Source organism: Lepidochelys kempii, chromosome 11, assembly GCF_965140285.1.
Source record: "Lepidochelys kempii isolate rLepKem1 chromosome 11, rLepKem1.hap1, whole genome shotgun sequence".
NCBI classification, from domain to species: Eukaryota; Metazoa; Chordata; order Testudines; family Cheloniidae; genus Lepidochelys; species Lepidochelys kempii.
The window spans coordinates 28,054,960-28,069,661 of record NC_136390.1 but is presented as its reverse complement, the minus strand read 5'-3'; the positions used below and the strand labels follow the sequence as shown (position 1 = coordinate 28,069,661).

General features: G+C 38.6%; 1 protein-coding gene across 1 annotated transcript in view; it reads left to right on the top strand.

The window, feature by feature from the left end:
* Positions 1 to 967: 967 nt before the first annotated feature.
* NEB (nebulin) overlaps positions 968 to 14,702 on the top strand; it is a 194,842-nt gene continuing 181,107 nt past the window's right edge. The window contains exons 1-9 of the mRNA XM_073306879.2: positions 968 to 1,003; positions 3,416 to 3,460; positions 6,001 to 6,186; positions 7,613 to 7,720; positions 8,536 to 8,640; positions 8,957 to 9,061; positions 9,146 to 9,250; positions 10,010 to 10,114; positions 14,562 to 14,666. Coding sequence (XP_073162980.2) covers positions 968 to 1,003; positions 3,416 to 3,460; positions 6,001 to 6,186; positions 7,613 to 7,720; positions 8,536 to 8,640; positions 8,957 to 9,061; positions 9,146 to 9,250; positions 10,010 to 10,114; positions 14,562 to 14,666 — 900 coding nt within the window. The remainder of the gene's footprint in view (positions 1,004 to 3,415; positions 3,461 to 6,000; positions 6,187 to 7,612; positions 7,721 to 8,535; positions 8,641 to 8,956; positions 9,062 to 9,145; positions 9,251 to 10,009; positions 10,115 to 14,561; positions 14,667 to 14,702) is intronic.

Genomic DNA, 14,702 nt, shown 5'->3' with positions numbered 1-14,702 from the left:
AAAAGGGACAATAATGTATGTTCCTATATTTAACCTGTAGTACTGGTCTTCACTTGCCTCAGAAGGAATTGCAGTTTAGCTAGCTAAATGAAACCAGCCAACCACTCCATAGTATTAGCTTACATGGCAGATATCTTTGGACTAAAGCAGCTGTCCCAAACCTTCATCTACCACCAGCCTTAGAAATAGGGCTGTATTGTCTAGTAGCAAGCTGTAATTTTGACAGGCCTATAGCATAATCATTCCATTAATTAATCCATCAGAATTTTGCAGCAATAACCTTTATTTCAAGTATTGACCCAAACGATATGGATTTTTATATTTTCCAGGCTTGAAGGAAAAAAATAGAAAAAAGCCACAAAAGCTAAGAAACGGAGCATCCATACAGGCTGATGGTGGGAAGAGAGAAATTAACCTCATTAATTTAAGGTCATTTAAAAATAATTATGCCAGATTTTTTTACATTATATTTTTGCTTGTTATATTGTAGTTTACCAAGGAAAACCCCATCCAAACAAGAGAGGAAATAAAATAATGGTCTATGTAATATTACAGATACGGAGGGTTCTTGACATAATTTTGTAGTGGGGAAATCCAAACCATATATTTTAGCAAATAACCACATCTCTTATTTGTTCTTCAATATGTCAGCACTGGATTCCATATATTTGACCTGAATTGTAACAATTAGCATGTTGCTTAATCCAGGAACACTGCAGTCTGAAATAAGGTGAAATTAAGTTAGATCATGATAGCTTTAATTTTTGTGAGTCGCATGCTAAAGGTCTGCTCCTGACTTGCCAGTAAAATAATGTATTGGTATTAGCAATTGCTACACCATGACACACCCACATAATGGACTTGACTAATAGAGTTTCATAATATTTGAATACTTCAGGCTAATATTATATTTTCATCTGTTATATGACCAGTGCATAGGTGATAGATAGAGGAATACTCTGTGAAAATGGCAGACGACGAGGAGTATGAGGAGGTAGTAGAGGTAAGAGGAAAATCTTCTAACAATGGAGTTACTTGTTTGTGAAATTGTAACAAATTAATGATTTTGAAGCTGCATAGCTTGTGTCCAGCTCTATACATAAGCAAACTACTCCCCAGGTTTGGGTATGTGCAGGACCCGTATTTGGTACATTAGGGGGAACAGTGCCATCAATACAGCAGAACCTCTGTGGCTGCTGTTCCAGTATCTGTATTCGAATATGGATTGTGACCTTTCCCACCCATTGTAAGGAAGAAATATGAAAGTTCCATAGTGGGGGGCCTTTTGTGAGCCCTATGTGGTCAATACAGATGGATACTCAGTGTAGATATGAGGCCAAATTAAATCCTGGTGTAAGAGCACCAAAATCTACGGAGCTACAGCAGGGTTGAATTTGAGCTCATTTAAGTTCATTGCTTTGTACCTCATTGTAGTGCCATGATTTGAGGAGTCCCCAGTAACTAGGGACACCACAACCTACTATCATGGGTGAATGTAAGTGAAAAAATGACTTTGCTATAAGAAGGTTACACTATATTAATAAACCTGCCCTTAGTTATTAAATTATGTTTATTCCATTAAAATACATAAGGGCAATTAGAATGGCTTGCATATTGTCCTCTGAGGGGGGGAAAAACGATAGTGTTTATTTTAGTGACCAATTTTACAACTCTTATCCACACAAGAAATCCTATGGATTTCTCATCTGAGCCAGGATGCCAGGGTTGAGCCTTTAGTGTTGAACACTGTATGTTTCTGATAGTCAGAAGCAGATGTGCTAATTCAATTAGTTACATCTCTACATTATATGTCTGAGGAAATAAATGTCACTGTTAGTAGAGCCCCTATAGATGTATTTTGGAATCTAGCTATAAAAGGAAATAGTTCTCCAAATTGTTATGATTTTCTATATTATTTGCGATTCACCTTGTACGTACTGAATAATATCATCAGTGGTAATTGTACCACTAGTTGTATTGTATTCGTTCTCACTTCCATAATGATCTCCTTTTCTAGGCTGATCGTTATTTATTTTATTTTTGATAAGGTGTCAATTTCCTGTTGTTTTGAATTGTGTGATGTGTCTATGTTTGCCCAGACAGCTCCATTTCCTCCTTTGTTTTTTTAAAAATGTATGCCTATCTCTAACTACATCTCTAGGATAGCCTCAGATGGTTCCACTTTATTAGCTCCCTCCTGAGATAGTCACAGGGGAGAAGTTATAAATAAAACAGCAACAAATGGCATCTGGTATCATTTTGAAGCAGCTCAGCCCTTTCCAAAATCATTAAATCTATAACCCTAGTTTTGTATAAATCACATGATCTAAATCTGTGTAATCAGCTTGTGCCAGATACTTGTGTTCAAAGACAGCTGAAAATTATTGCTGGAATAAGTGAATATTCTTTTACTCACACAGAGGGCTCAGAGTATACTGGGTATTTCATTTAAGGGATATTTCTCCTACCTCTGGACGTAATCTGTAGAACTGTACTAGTCTACATTCGATATTGTAGCCATTAGTGATTTGCAAAGAATGCAGTTGATCACAGAACCAGATAATAGTTCACTGATTAGTATCTTGAGACTTTGGGAAAAGTGATCAGATGCACTACGTTGGCACTGAACACGAACTACTCAAAAACATAACTAGATATTAGGCCGCATGAGAGGTAGTGAGCAAAGGACTGAGGCCCTAGAAAGCCTGAGTTTTAATCACAGTTCTTTTAGGGCCTGATCCAAAAGGCCTTTAGATCAGGTGCATACTGATGTGCTGTGTGACCTTGGGAAAAATCACTGTGCATGAGATTTTCAGAGGCACAAATGGCAGGTGGACCCTTAACTAATACTGGAAGTCAATAAGCGTTAGGAGTTGTTTTTGAAAATTTCCATCTTCATCCTTTCTTCTCCATTGACTTCAATGCATTGTTACAGGGTCAGAGCAGCTGAGGCTCTGGCCCAGTCCGTCTCATCATTATACAGTCCCATCTGTATAAATGGGTACAGTAAAATGGAGAGGGCTGTTGTGACGTTTGATTATAGTGACCATCATCCAGGGTTTTGGAAAATCCTGGTTTCTTTGATATTGACTCTCTCTATTGCTTTGTGCAAGTCATTTAATCTCACTGACTCTGTAAAATGGACATAATAATTAACAATCTTTATCACCTACCTGACAAGAATTTTAATTAGTTAATGTTTGCAAACTGCTAATAATAATTATTATTAAAAATGAGCTGATCCTCAGAGCTCTGCCAGGGATCGAAAAGAGGCTCCTGCATGTCTGAACCACAACTACATCCCCCCAAAATTGAGTTTGAAAGCAGTGTTCGTTATTGCTTCAAAGAGATAACGGAGGCATTTTGCTGTGCTGCATGATCTTGAGAAATGATGAGGTTTGTCCTCTGTTTATAGTATTACATCGAAGAGACTGTCATTGAGGAGGGTGAACCAATGGAGGTAAAGGATTGTATGAGATTGCATGTGGAGCAAATGTACATGTTGTTAATGCAAAGCACCAAATGCACCAAAGCACCAAACCATTCTGTGTTTTGAGGGTTATTTCACCATTCTGACTGCATAAATATCAGCTGAAATAGGTGAAGATTACTTCCCAAATCAGGCCCTTGTAAATTAAACAGAAGTCCCTTGAGGATAGGATAAGCACCTTCAGTTCACTAAGGGCACTCAGTATCTCTCAAAGTTGGGCCATGGATTACATAAACAGGAAACATGGGCTAGTGTATACTCTAATATATCCTATGTACTTCAGCCTATTCTGAAGACAAGTACAGAAGGATTCCTCCTGAAATCTATTATGTTTACACGTCAGTTCTATTCTCTTTCATTTTGTATGACCTCCGTCACAAGAAAAGTGATTGTTTCCATGTTTTTCATGTTTCAGTTATTGAGATGTAGTGCCCCCAGGAAGTTATAACAGTAATTTGAAATTGCAATTAGGCCATTCATATGGATATTCCAACTCAGAGCTTTTTCCAGGTGAAATACTCCTCATAGTTTGCGGCTATCGAGATGCACAGCCTTATAGTTTTATTCTGTGGGTAAAGTGTTTCCTTCTGAACAAAGAGTCCTGTCACAAAATCTTCCTTGAATCCTTGTGCCAGTAAAATGCCCATTGACGAAATAGGATTTTTACTAAGTAATTCAGGACTACCCCTGCAAAAAAAGGCCATGTCATGCCATTTGTTTTTTAAGATGAACTACCCAGTGAAATCAATGGCCAGAAATTATTCAAAATAAGCAATGGTGCAACAGCTAGTTCTATATCTCACTTACCGGATTTGCATTACATTAAATAAAAAACTACCATCATTAAATAGAAAATTACTCATTGTAGGCACTATAGCCTTTCTAATTAATGTGATTAGATTTTGTTCTGTCATCTGTATGCATATTCTGTGGTGTATTAATGCCCTGTAACCCCATGGGTTATAATATGAAAGAGGGAAACTCACTGTACTTTCAGAATCAAGCATTTTTTCTGCTCATTTTCTTTGAAGAGGCTGTGATTTAGGCACTTGTTAAGACTATTCACTGGCACATGTAACTTTTTTCTAGTGTGAAGGTTTTACTGCCTAAGGGCCAAACTTTATAAGCTCTTCAGGGCAAGTGCCATATCTTATAGCTGTCTGCAAAGTGCTATGTACATTTATGGCATAACCCCCCACACCCCCAAAAATAGAAGTTAATAGGAGTCAACTTCAGTTGAACTGTTATTTGGCCCTAATGTAATAGGTAACAAGAAACAGCATGTACTTTTTTTCATGGTATTATCACCATATGCATGCATTTAGGGTTCTCCAGTGCCATTTAATCACAGAAAAGGTGCCATTACTTTCCTCAGTGATTAGAAATGAATGGATATGGACTAACCTGTTGCAACACTCAAGTGAATAACAATGTATTGGAACATTATTAGTGAAACACAACTAGTGCCCACAGAATAAATAAATGTAAGCATTGCCAACGTTTTCTTCTTTAGCTAATGCTCAATATATTTGCTATTCTATGTCATATTAATGCAAATAGCTGTCAAGAAATCTGAGCTGCATTCATTCCCTTTCGAAAGCTTTCCTTTTTTTAGCAAATCTATTATGAACCAAGACTTGATGCTTCCTTATCCATGCAGTTTTGAAACCATTTTATTTTTGTAAGTTATAATAACCATTTCTTTTAGTGTTTTTAATTAAAATCTTACTTGTATTAAAACCATTGCCTACAGCATGAACAAATATATAGATTGTTAAAAGGAAATTGAGTCTCTTTCCAACTGAGCTTTTGCCACTGCTTATATATATATAGTCTCTTCTGTGATTATGATCTGACTATCCACATCAGGACATGCAGGTTAGTAGAAAAACTGGATTCTGAACATACATTCAGTCATCTAGTGAATCTTATAGTTATTGCGAAGATCTGAAGGGTTTAGTCATGTTTATCTTGCTATCTCAATTTCTTTCCTCTTTTTGGGGAAGGATATTCCTTTTGAAGTCTGATATATCCCTTTGATCTACATTCAGATCTCCCAGTGACATCAACAGGAGCGGTGAATGTGTGGATATGTGTCCCCTCCAATACTCCCAATATAGCCCTCAGAGCATTTCTACACTTTGGGCCTATCTGTCATCGATCTACCCTCAAGGTTCCCTCTGACGTCAATGGGAGGATACGCATGTGGAATGATGGCAGCAGAATGCCCTCCAGACTCCAGACCTGCTGCATAAAAACTAGAGAAGCTTGATTTAGAAATTGGCTAATCTGAAGAGTCTTCACACTGCCTGCTTGGATGATACATAATAGGCACACTGGGCAATCCCAGTAGGAAAAGTGGCCCACATTATAGCTCAGTTCCCACTGTGGGGGGTTCCTGAGTAGGAATTAAATGCCATTTTAACAGATAGGAGAGTGAAAAAGTCCTTGCAGCAAAATTATAGCTTATAATTAAAAATCCAATAAATACATATTGTCCACATTTCCAGGTGATCACGGAAACCACCACCACCACCACCACCAGAGGAACTACTGGCCCCAGAGGCACCTCAGGAACCATTGAGCAAGCTGCACCTCCAGTCAGAAAGAGGGTGAAAAAGATAAAAGTGGATTCATCTAAGTTTATGACCCCTTATCTGCAACACAGTCATAAAATGCAGGATCTGTTCAGTGAGGTAAACTCTTACACGCGTGTCTTCCTGTTTTTCTTTAAGAGCCCCACAATTAAATATAGACATCATAGCAAACCCTAATATCACTGTAATATCCTCTTCTGTATTTCCTTTCTCATCCTTGTTGATTACTGATATTTACAGTGAAAGAGGAGTTTACTTCATTGCCTGAGTCACTCACTGTTATGGTAGTGAATCATAATGTCACAAAAAGTGGCTTGAGGTCTAGTGGTTATAACAGATATCTGAGAGCCAGGATTCCTGATGTCCATTCCTAGCTCTCTCACTGACTCTTTGTGTTCTGCTGGGAAATTTATTTAACCTTTCTCTGCCTCAGTTTACACACCTCAGTTGGAATAATAATTAAAGATAGGTCTGAGTTGTGAACTTACCCAAAGCTCAAGCATGATTGGTTTGTTTGTTCTTCATTTTTGGCCAACTGTAGGCAGAGGGCCAAGCTGCAAAGTCCAGATCTGGATCCAAACTTTCCCAAAAGCTTGAATAAAGTGGTTCCAATCTGGGGTGCCACTTCATGCCCAGCTCTAAGAACACAAGTGTTGTGAGGCACAATTAATGCCTATGAAGTGTTTTTACATTCTAAGATGGGAAAAGAAGTGTAGAAAAAATGAATGGTAATGTGATGGAAGTGATAACCTATTCAGCAACTTGACTATCGCAAACAGTTTAAGTGGGGACTACCAAAGGGCCTGAGAGACTGCCCAACTCAAAGTGAAAATTAGTGGGAGTTGGGTGCCACAGGCCTCTTTGTAAAGCCCAGCTTTAATTTATTAAATTCCATATGCCTGATCCTGATTTCATTGAAGTCATTGGGAGCTTTGCCATTGAAACCAATGGGAACAGGATCAGGTCACATAGATTTTCAGCATATCTAAGCAGGTACATTCGTTATACTATTTTAAAAATATTTGTGTCATATTAATATTGTAAAGCCATAGAAAACCTGGTACAAATTCTGTTCTTCTTTCCACCTGTGCAGCCCCGTTGACTTCAATGGGATTGCACAGGTATAAATAAAAGCACAGCTTAAGCCATTGTGTTTTCAGGTATCTGAACACAATTTTGTTAGCTAAGTGATTTTTTATAGAATAATTGTTATGATAGCAAAACCAAACTCCCTAATGGGCCTGACGTGTCATATCTCGGTGATCTGAAGGGAGCTCAAGAGGAGAAACGGACTATAATATTTGTTACAGTGTACCAGATCCCCAGATGGTATAAATCAGCACACCTCCTTCGACTCCAATGGGACCCAGTTGACTTCAATGAAGCTATGCTGATTTACACTATTTGATGATCTGGCCCAGTGTTGCTAACCCAGTGAAGATAAACATTGATTACTGCTCTATCTAAAGCTTCTCTAGAACTTTGGGAGTTTGTCTGAGTAAAGTTCAGTCTTGTTTTCTTTCAGAACAAATACAAACAGCAGTTTGAAAAAGAAAAAGGAAAGCCATATGCTAGCACAGCTGATACCCCAGAACTTCGGAGAATTAAAAAAGCGCAAGATCAGCTCAGTGAGGTATGTGCTAGGCCTGATAAATCAAATAAGATATAAATTGGTAAGGGGCTGCATCTCCTGGGTTACATGGTTTAACTATTGCCAGAGATGCAGTAACCATATAAATAATGTTATGCAAGCCCGTCTGGAAGCTTAGCAGAAACATTGCCACGGTTTCTGGTGCAGGAAATCCAGACTCAATGACAAGCTTAGAAGTCTAGAATTCAGTTTGGGATTTAGGCCTTTCAGCAAGGAAGGAGAGATAATGGTCCTTGATCAGCTGGATGATAATTCCAGGTGGCTGTGGCCAGAAGGGGTTAGAAAAACTTTTATCTGAAGTTAAAAATAGGATTCTGGGAAAATGCTGATAAAGTATAAAGCACTGAATTAAATACCACTGCTGACAACATCCTGTCATTGTTCTGCATGTGGAATTCCTGTTGAAGTCAATGGAAATATTACCTGAATCCTGCAAAATTGGACCTTTCAAAATATGCTTAAACACTTCTTTTCATATAACCACATAAACAGCTGCCCTTAATAGACCTTGCTAATGTGCTCTAAAAGGTACTTATTTGCATTGTTGTAGTCCCATTTCAAGTAGATCTACGTTAACACAAACTAGGTACCTTTTAGGGAATGTCTACACTGCAATTAAAAACCCATGGCTGGCCTGTGTCAGCTGACTCGGGCTTGCAGGGCTCATGTTAAGGGGCTGTTTAATTGCAATATAGATGTTTGGGCTTGGGACCCTGCAAGGAGGGAGGGTCCTAGAGCTCAGATGTTTTCTTGATAAATACTTCTCCCAATTAATTGTTTGGCATGTCTTGATCTAGGTTAAATATCGTATGGCTGGTGATGTTGCAAAGACTGTTTGTCACGTTGATGAAAAAGCAAAGGATATAGAACATGCAAAGAAGGTGTCGCAGCAAGTGAGCAAGGTAAGAGTGTGAGTGACTCTGTGAGATGGTTGTGGACATCAGTGGCAGCAAGCTGTGAGTAAAGTGTGTAGGCCAGAGCCCTAAGAATGATTGTATCAAAATTTCAAAGTAACATAGGAAGATAATTAGCAGAGAAACAACTGAGCAAGAGAGAAAAGTGTTATAATCAGAAATGCTCCTCACTGAGGTAGTCAATGGGTTTTCTTCGTTAGAGACTTTTTCTTCCTTAATATTTTGAAAAAGCTGGCTATGTATGAACATATTTTAGTGCTTTCTGACGAGCACAGTTAACCAACATGCTGGTCTTTCTGTCCAGGTTTTATACAAACAGAACTGGGAGGAGAATAAGGATAAGTACCTTCTTCCCCCCGATGCTCCAGAGCTTGTGCAGGCAATAAAAAATACGGCAATGTTCAGTAAGGTAAGAGCAGCTTCTGCTCTGGGGCAGTGTAGTGCATGTATCATTCCAAGTAATTACTTCCTGACACTTTTTTCTCTCTTTAAGAAACTGTACACAGAAGATTGGGAGCAAGACAAAACATTATTCTACCCATACAATGACAGTCCAGAGTTGAGGAGAGTAGCCCAGGCCCAAAAGGCTCTTAGTGATGTAAGTAGCAACGCCTAATTGCCCATTTCAATAGCGTGCTGTCACACTGATTTACCTCTATAGACTTCTCAGTAGAGTAGCATTGGCATAAAACCACTATAAGGGAGTAGAGAATCAGTCCCAAGCTGCAGTGTGGATATTTATGAAAATGGTAGTGATATGTCTGTTGAAAAGCACTGAGTGCGCTGAATGTTTATAAAGTCTGAAGAGACTAGAGATTCTGAGTTGCGTTCAGAAGAATTAATGTAATCAAACCGTTATTGGCCCAATCTTCTAGGATGCTGTTTTCAATGAGACATGAGAGTGTTTAACATCTCTCAGGAGACAATGAGAACTTTTCAGGATTGGACCTATACACCCAATTCTCCCATGTGTAAAACAGGGATAACAATACTTCCCTACTTCACAGGAATGGTTTAATTCATTAATGTTTATAGACGCACTTGGAGAACTGAGTACCTCCTTGGTTAAGGAGCTATATAAGAGATGTCGGTGGATGTTGAGGGCATTCAGCACCTCACTGGATCAGGTCTCTGAAATCCAAACTATTAATGTATTTCAAAAGTCCGCTAGCAGGTTAGTAATTTCTCTCTTTCTTTAAGAACGCTGTAGTAGTTACACTGATTGAGAGAGTTTATTTTGCAGCAGTGGAAATGACTGCTTCTGTTAATGGAAGCGTTAGAGAGGTCAGGAGTAAATGTTCGGTTGTTTATTTAAACAGGCAGTTCCTGTAAAAGTTTACCCCTTGCGTTATTTCAGATTGTTTACAAAAAGGGGCATGATGAACGAAAATCTAAATACACTTCTCTGCCCGATCCACCTGATGTGGAGCTTGCCAAGAAAGTGACTAAACAGCGCAGTGATGTGAGTATACTAGTATACTGCACAGCTTTCTCCCAACTAGACAGCTTGCTTAAGGATTTGGAAAGGCAGAATCATTTAAGTGCATATACATTACATACAGGCTGGGTTCAAGAAAGGAATGAATGAATGAATAAATAAATTAATAAATAAGCAAAAAGATCAGTCCTCACAAGGGGATCTATGTTTGCCACCTAGTCTTCCATGATGATTGTCAGGTTTTTTTCCCTCCTCATCTTTTTCAGTTCCCATATTCACCCCCCTTCTTCTTTCCTCTCTCTCTCTCTCTCTCTCTCTCTCTCTCTCTCTCTCTCTCTCACACACACACACACACACACACACACACACACACACACACACCCTCTCTCTACCTCTCTCTCTCCCCCTTCCTCAATCCCCTCATTCACACACGCACCCCCCCAATCCCCTCATTCTCCTTCTTTTTCTGTTCTCTCCACCCTCTTTGTACTAGGGGGTACACTACGGAAGGTCATAATGATCAATATGACCACTATGTTGCTTGTTTAAATTCAAATAGCAAAGTGTTTGGGTGTATGGGTACATTTTTGATTATATAATATTTTCTAAGGAGTCCATAATTTGCTCTCAAGGAACACATTTATTTTTCTAGTAGGACTGGATAATTGATCTTTGATTATGAAATGCACCTGTGGGATCGTAAAAGTGAACAAGCTGTACTCATGTTGTAGAATATATTTAAATATGAATTTCAATGCCAAATTATTATACACATTATAAAGGGTCCTTCATTCCAAACATTCTCAGGTTCACAGATCTCAGTTAGAGGAAAAGTTTGGCAAACAAGATGTCTTCAGTGTGATTTTGTACACTGAATTAGCTAATGGCAACAAGCAGTGAATCCTTAGGGCGCGATTAACAAAGGCCCTGGCACCAGTCATCTCCAGTCTATGTTTTGGTATAGTTAGAGTAAATCAGTACCAAAGAATGCAGGAGATGGGATGGAATATAGAGAGATAAAAGTTCAGCTAAATAAATGGAACTAAGTCATGTAGACTGCTAAGTTAGAAGTAGGTTTTAACTCAGTTCAGAATGTGACTGTGGCTAAAGAGTAGGTGATATGTGATCATATTGCTTTGTACTAGTAATTCACTATAGCACAGGGTTAAGGAATCACAATTATTGACCCTTGAGGTTGAAAAACCATTGATGAACATAGTGATGAGCTTAGCTATGAGCAGAGAGAAAATATTTTATTTGGAGAAAATTTCTCAGATAGCTGAAGGACCTTACTTCTCAACCTTATTCGTATGTAGCTCAAAAGATAAATGCGTGGCAAAAAGACCTTATCATGGAACCAGCAGGAACTAACTGATCACTATATAAAGCTAATGAAATATGAGTAGCAGTCAGCAGGCTATATGTAGTTCATGGCAGTGAAAACAAGAGCATTTTGTTAGAATTGTTTTACATAGCCAGTCTCTATGAGTGGCATAAGAACAGAAGCAGCATGGAAGTGCTCAGATTTTCTGGAGCATGCAAATAAACTGGAATATCAAAATGCAGCCTGATGGCACCAAGTCAAAACCTTTGCACTGCATCCTTTAGGAAACATAGGAACTAGACTGGAGCAGACAATAGTTTATTTCTGATGAGCGTAAGTACAAGCTGATAGTAATCATATGTACCATGTAAAGGGAGTGCAAACCCTGCATAAATCTGCATGGTCCACTTTGGTTCTGTGACATGTTATGTCTGCAGTAGCAGGAAATTCTAGTTGAGTCAGTAGGGGAAAATGCGTGTGTTAGTGAGAAGTCATGGATAGTAGTTCACAACTGAAGCTGCCTCAGTGAAGAGCATATACAAGCTGCAGAAAATGAGAGAGCTTGTTATTAAAAGAGATAATTTGATTCACTGAGTAAGCTTTGAAACAAGCGGAGGTGGAATTTTGGCTTGTGAAATTAGCTTCCTTAATAGAATAACACATTGTTATAGAAATAGGTAAATCAGACTATTAAATCTAATGTAGATGAAAGGTATCCTAAAACACTGTTCAAGAGGGAGGGGAGCAGGATTTGGCAATGATTGAACAATTTAATTCATATTGCCAATGATTCTTGTCTAAATTATAAACAGCTACACATTTTCCAAGCATGGTGCTCGTTGTCCAGTGAACTGTGATGATGATTTTGGGTGAGAGAGGGAGAGATCCATATATTCTATGTCTAGGATTTTCAAAGTAGCCTGAGGTAGATTTCCTTGGGCACTTTGGAAAATTTCAGCTTGTGTATCCTAGAATCTAAATCAGATTAAACCAAAGGGATCTGTGTCAGTATTCTCCCATGGAGGAGAAAACCAACAGCAAGCGACCTCCATATTGGTGAGAATATTGTTGAATCTAAGATTTATTTCAGCTAATCAGCTGAAAAGGAGTTATCAAGAAGGAATTAGGCGTTAACCAAGCAATGGAATAATTAAGCCAAAACATCCATGACAATAGCAGGTAAAATGGATTTGTGGCTCTTGAAAAACTTGAAGAAATTTTTAAAAATAGCTCAACAGTTTGGAAAACAAACATGTAAGGCAAAAATAAAGGGCTGTTCCAGAGAGATTACTATATTTTATTTTATTTCAGTTCATTATAGCAGGATTATAGCCAAACCTGAGCCATTCTTCCCAAACCTGAGCCATTCTTTTTAGGTGACAAATCTGAGGAACTGTCCCAGATTGAGGTGTCATTAGAGGAGGTTTGGGAACAAACTGATAAATTAAACAGTAATAAGTCACCAGGACCAGATGGTATTCACCCAAGAGTTCTGAAGGAACTCAAATGTGAAATTGCGGAACTACTAACTGTAGTCTGTAACCTATCATTTAAATCAGCTTCTGTACCACATGATTGGAGGATAGCTAATGTGATGCCAATTTTTAAAAAGGGCTCCAGAGGTGGTCCAGGCAATTACAGGCCAGTAAGCCTGACTTCAGTACCGTACAAACTGGTTGAAACTATAGTAAAGAACAGAATTGTCAGACACATAGATGAACATAATTTGTTGGGGAAGAATCAACATGGTTTTTGTAGAAGGAAATCATGCCTCACCAATCTACTAGAATTTTTTGAAGGGGTCAACAATCATGTGGACGAGGGGGACCCAGGTGATATAGTGTACTTAGATTTTCGAAAAGCCTTTGACAAGGTCCCTCACCAAAGGCTCTTAAGCAAAGTAAGCTGTCATGGAATAAGAGGGATGGTCCTCTCATGGATTGGTAACTGGTTAAAAGATAGGAAACAAAGGGTAGGAATTAATGGTCAGTTTTCAGAATGGAGAGAGGTAAATAGTGATGTCCTCCAGGGGTCTGTACTGGGACCAGTACTATTCAACATATTCATAAATGATCTTGAAAAAGGGGTAAACAGTGAGGTGGCAAAATTTGCAGACAATACAAAACTACTCAAGATAGTTAAGTCCAAAGCAGACTGCAAAGAGATCTTGCAAAACTGGGTGACTGGGCAATGAAATGGCAGATGAAATTCAATGTGGATAAATGCGAAGTATGCACATTGGAAAACATAATCCCAACTGTACATATAAAATGATGGGGTCTACATTAGCTGTTACCACTCAAGAAAGAGATCTTGGAGTCATTGTGGATAGTTCTCTGAAAACATCACTCAATGTGCAGCAGCAGTCCAAAAAGCTAACAGAATGTTGGGAATCATTAAGAAAGGATAGAAAATAAGACTGAAAATATCATATTGTCTCTATATAAATCTATGGTATACCCACATCTTGAATACTGCATGCAGATGTGGTCACCCCATCTCAAAGAAAATATATTGGAATTGGAAAAGGTTCAGAAAAGGGCAACAAAAATCATTAGGGGTATGGACAGCTTCCCTATGAGGAGAGGTTAATAAGACTGGGACTTTTCAGCTAGGAAAAGAGATGACTGGGCAGGTGGGTCGGGGAGAAATATGATCGAGGTCTATAAAATCATGACTGGTGTGGAGAAAGTAAATAAGGAAGTGTTATTTACTCCTTCTCCATAACACAAGAACTAGGGTCACCAAACGAAATTAATAGGCAGCAGATTTAAAACAAACAAAAGGAAGTATTTCTTTACACAATGCATAGTCAACCTGTGGAACTCTTTGCCAGAGGATGTTGTGAAGGCCAAGACTATAACAGGGTTCAAAAAAGAACTAGATAAATTCATGGAGGATAGGTCCATAAATGGCTATTAGCTAGGATGGGCAGAGATAGTGGCACTAGCCTCCATTTGCCAGAAACTGGGAATGGGTGACACGGGATGGATCACTTGATTACCTGTTCTGTTCATTCCCTCTGGGGCATCTGGTATTGGCCACTATTGGAAGACAGGATACTGGGCTAGATGGACCTTTGGTCTGACTCAGTATGGCCGTTCTTATGTTCTTATGATTAACATACATTATTTAATTTTATTATAGTTTAAGTACCATGAAGATTATGAAAACAAGATCAAAGGCAAGTGGAGTCAAACTCCTTGCTATGAAGTTGCAGTTGCAAGGATGAATGCTGATAATTTCAGTACGGTAAGAGAGTTATTTAGACACTGGGCCAAATGTATG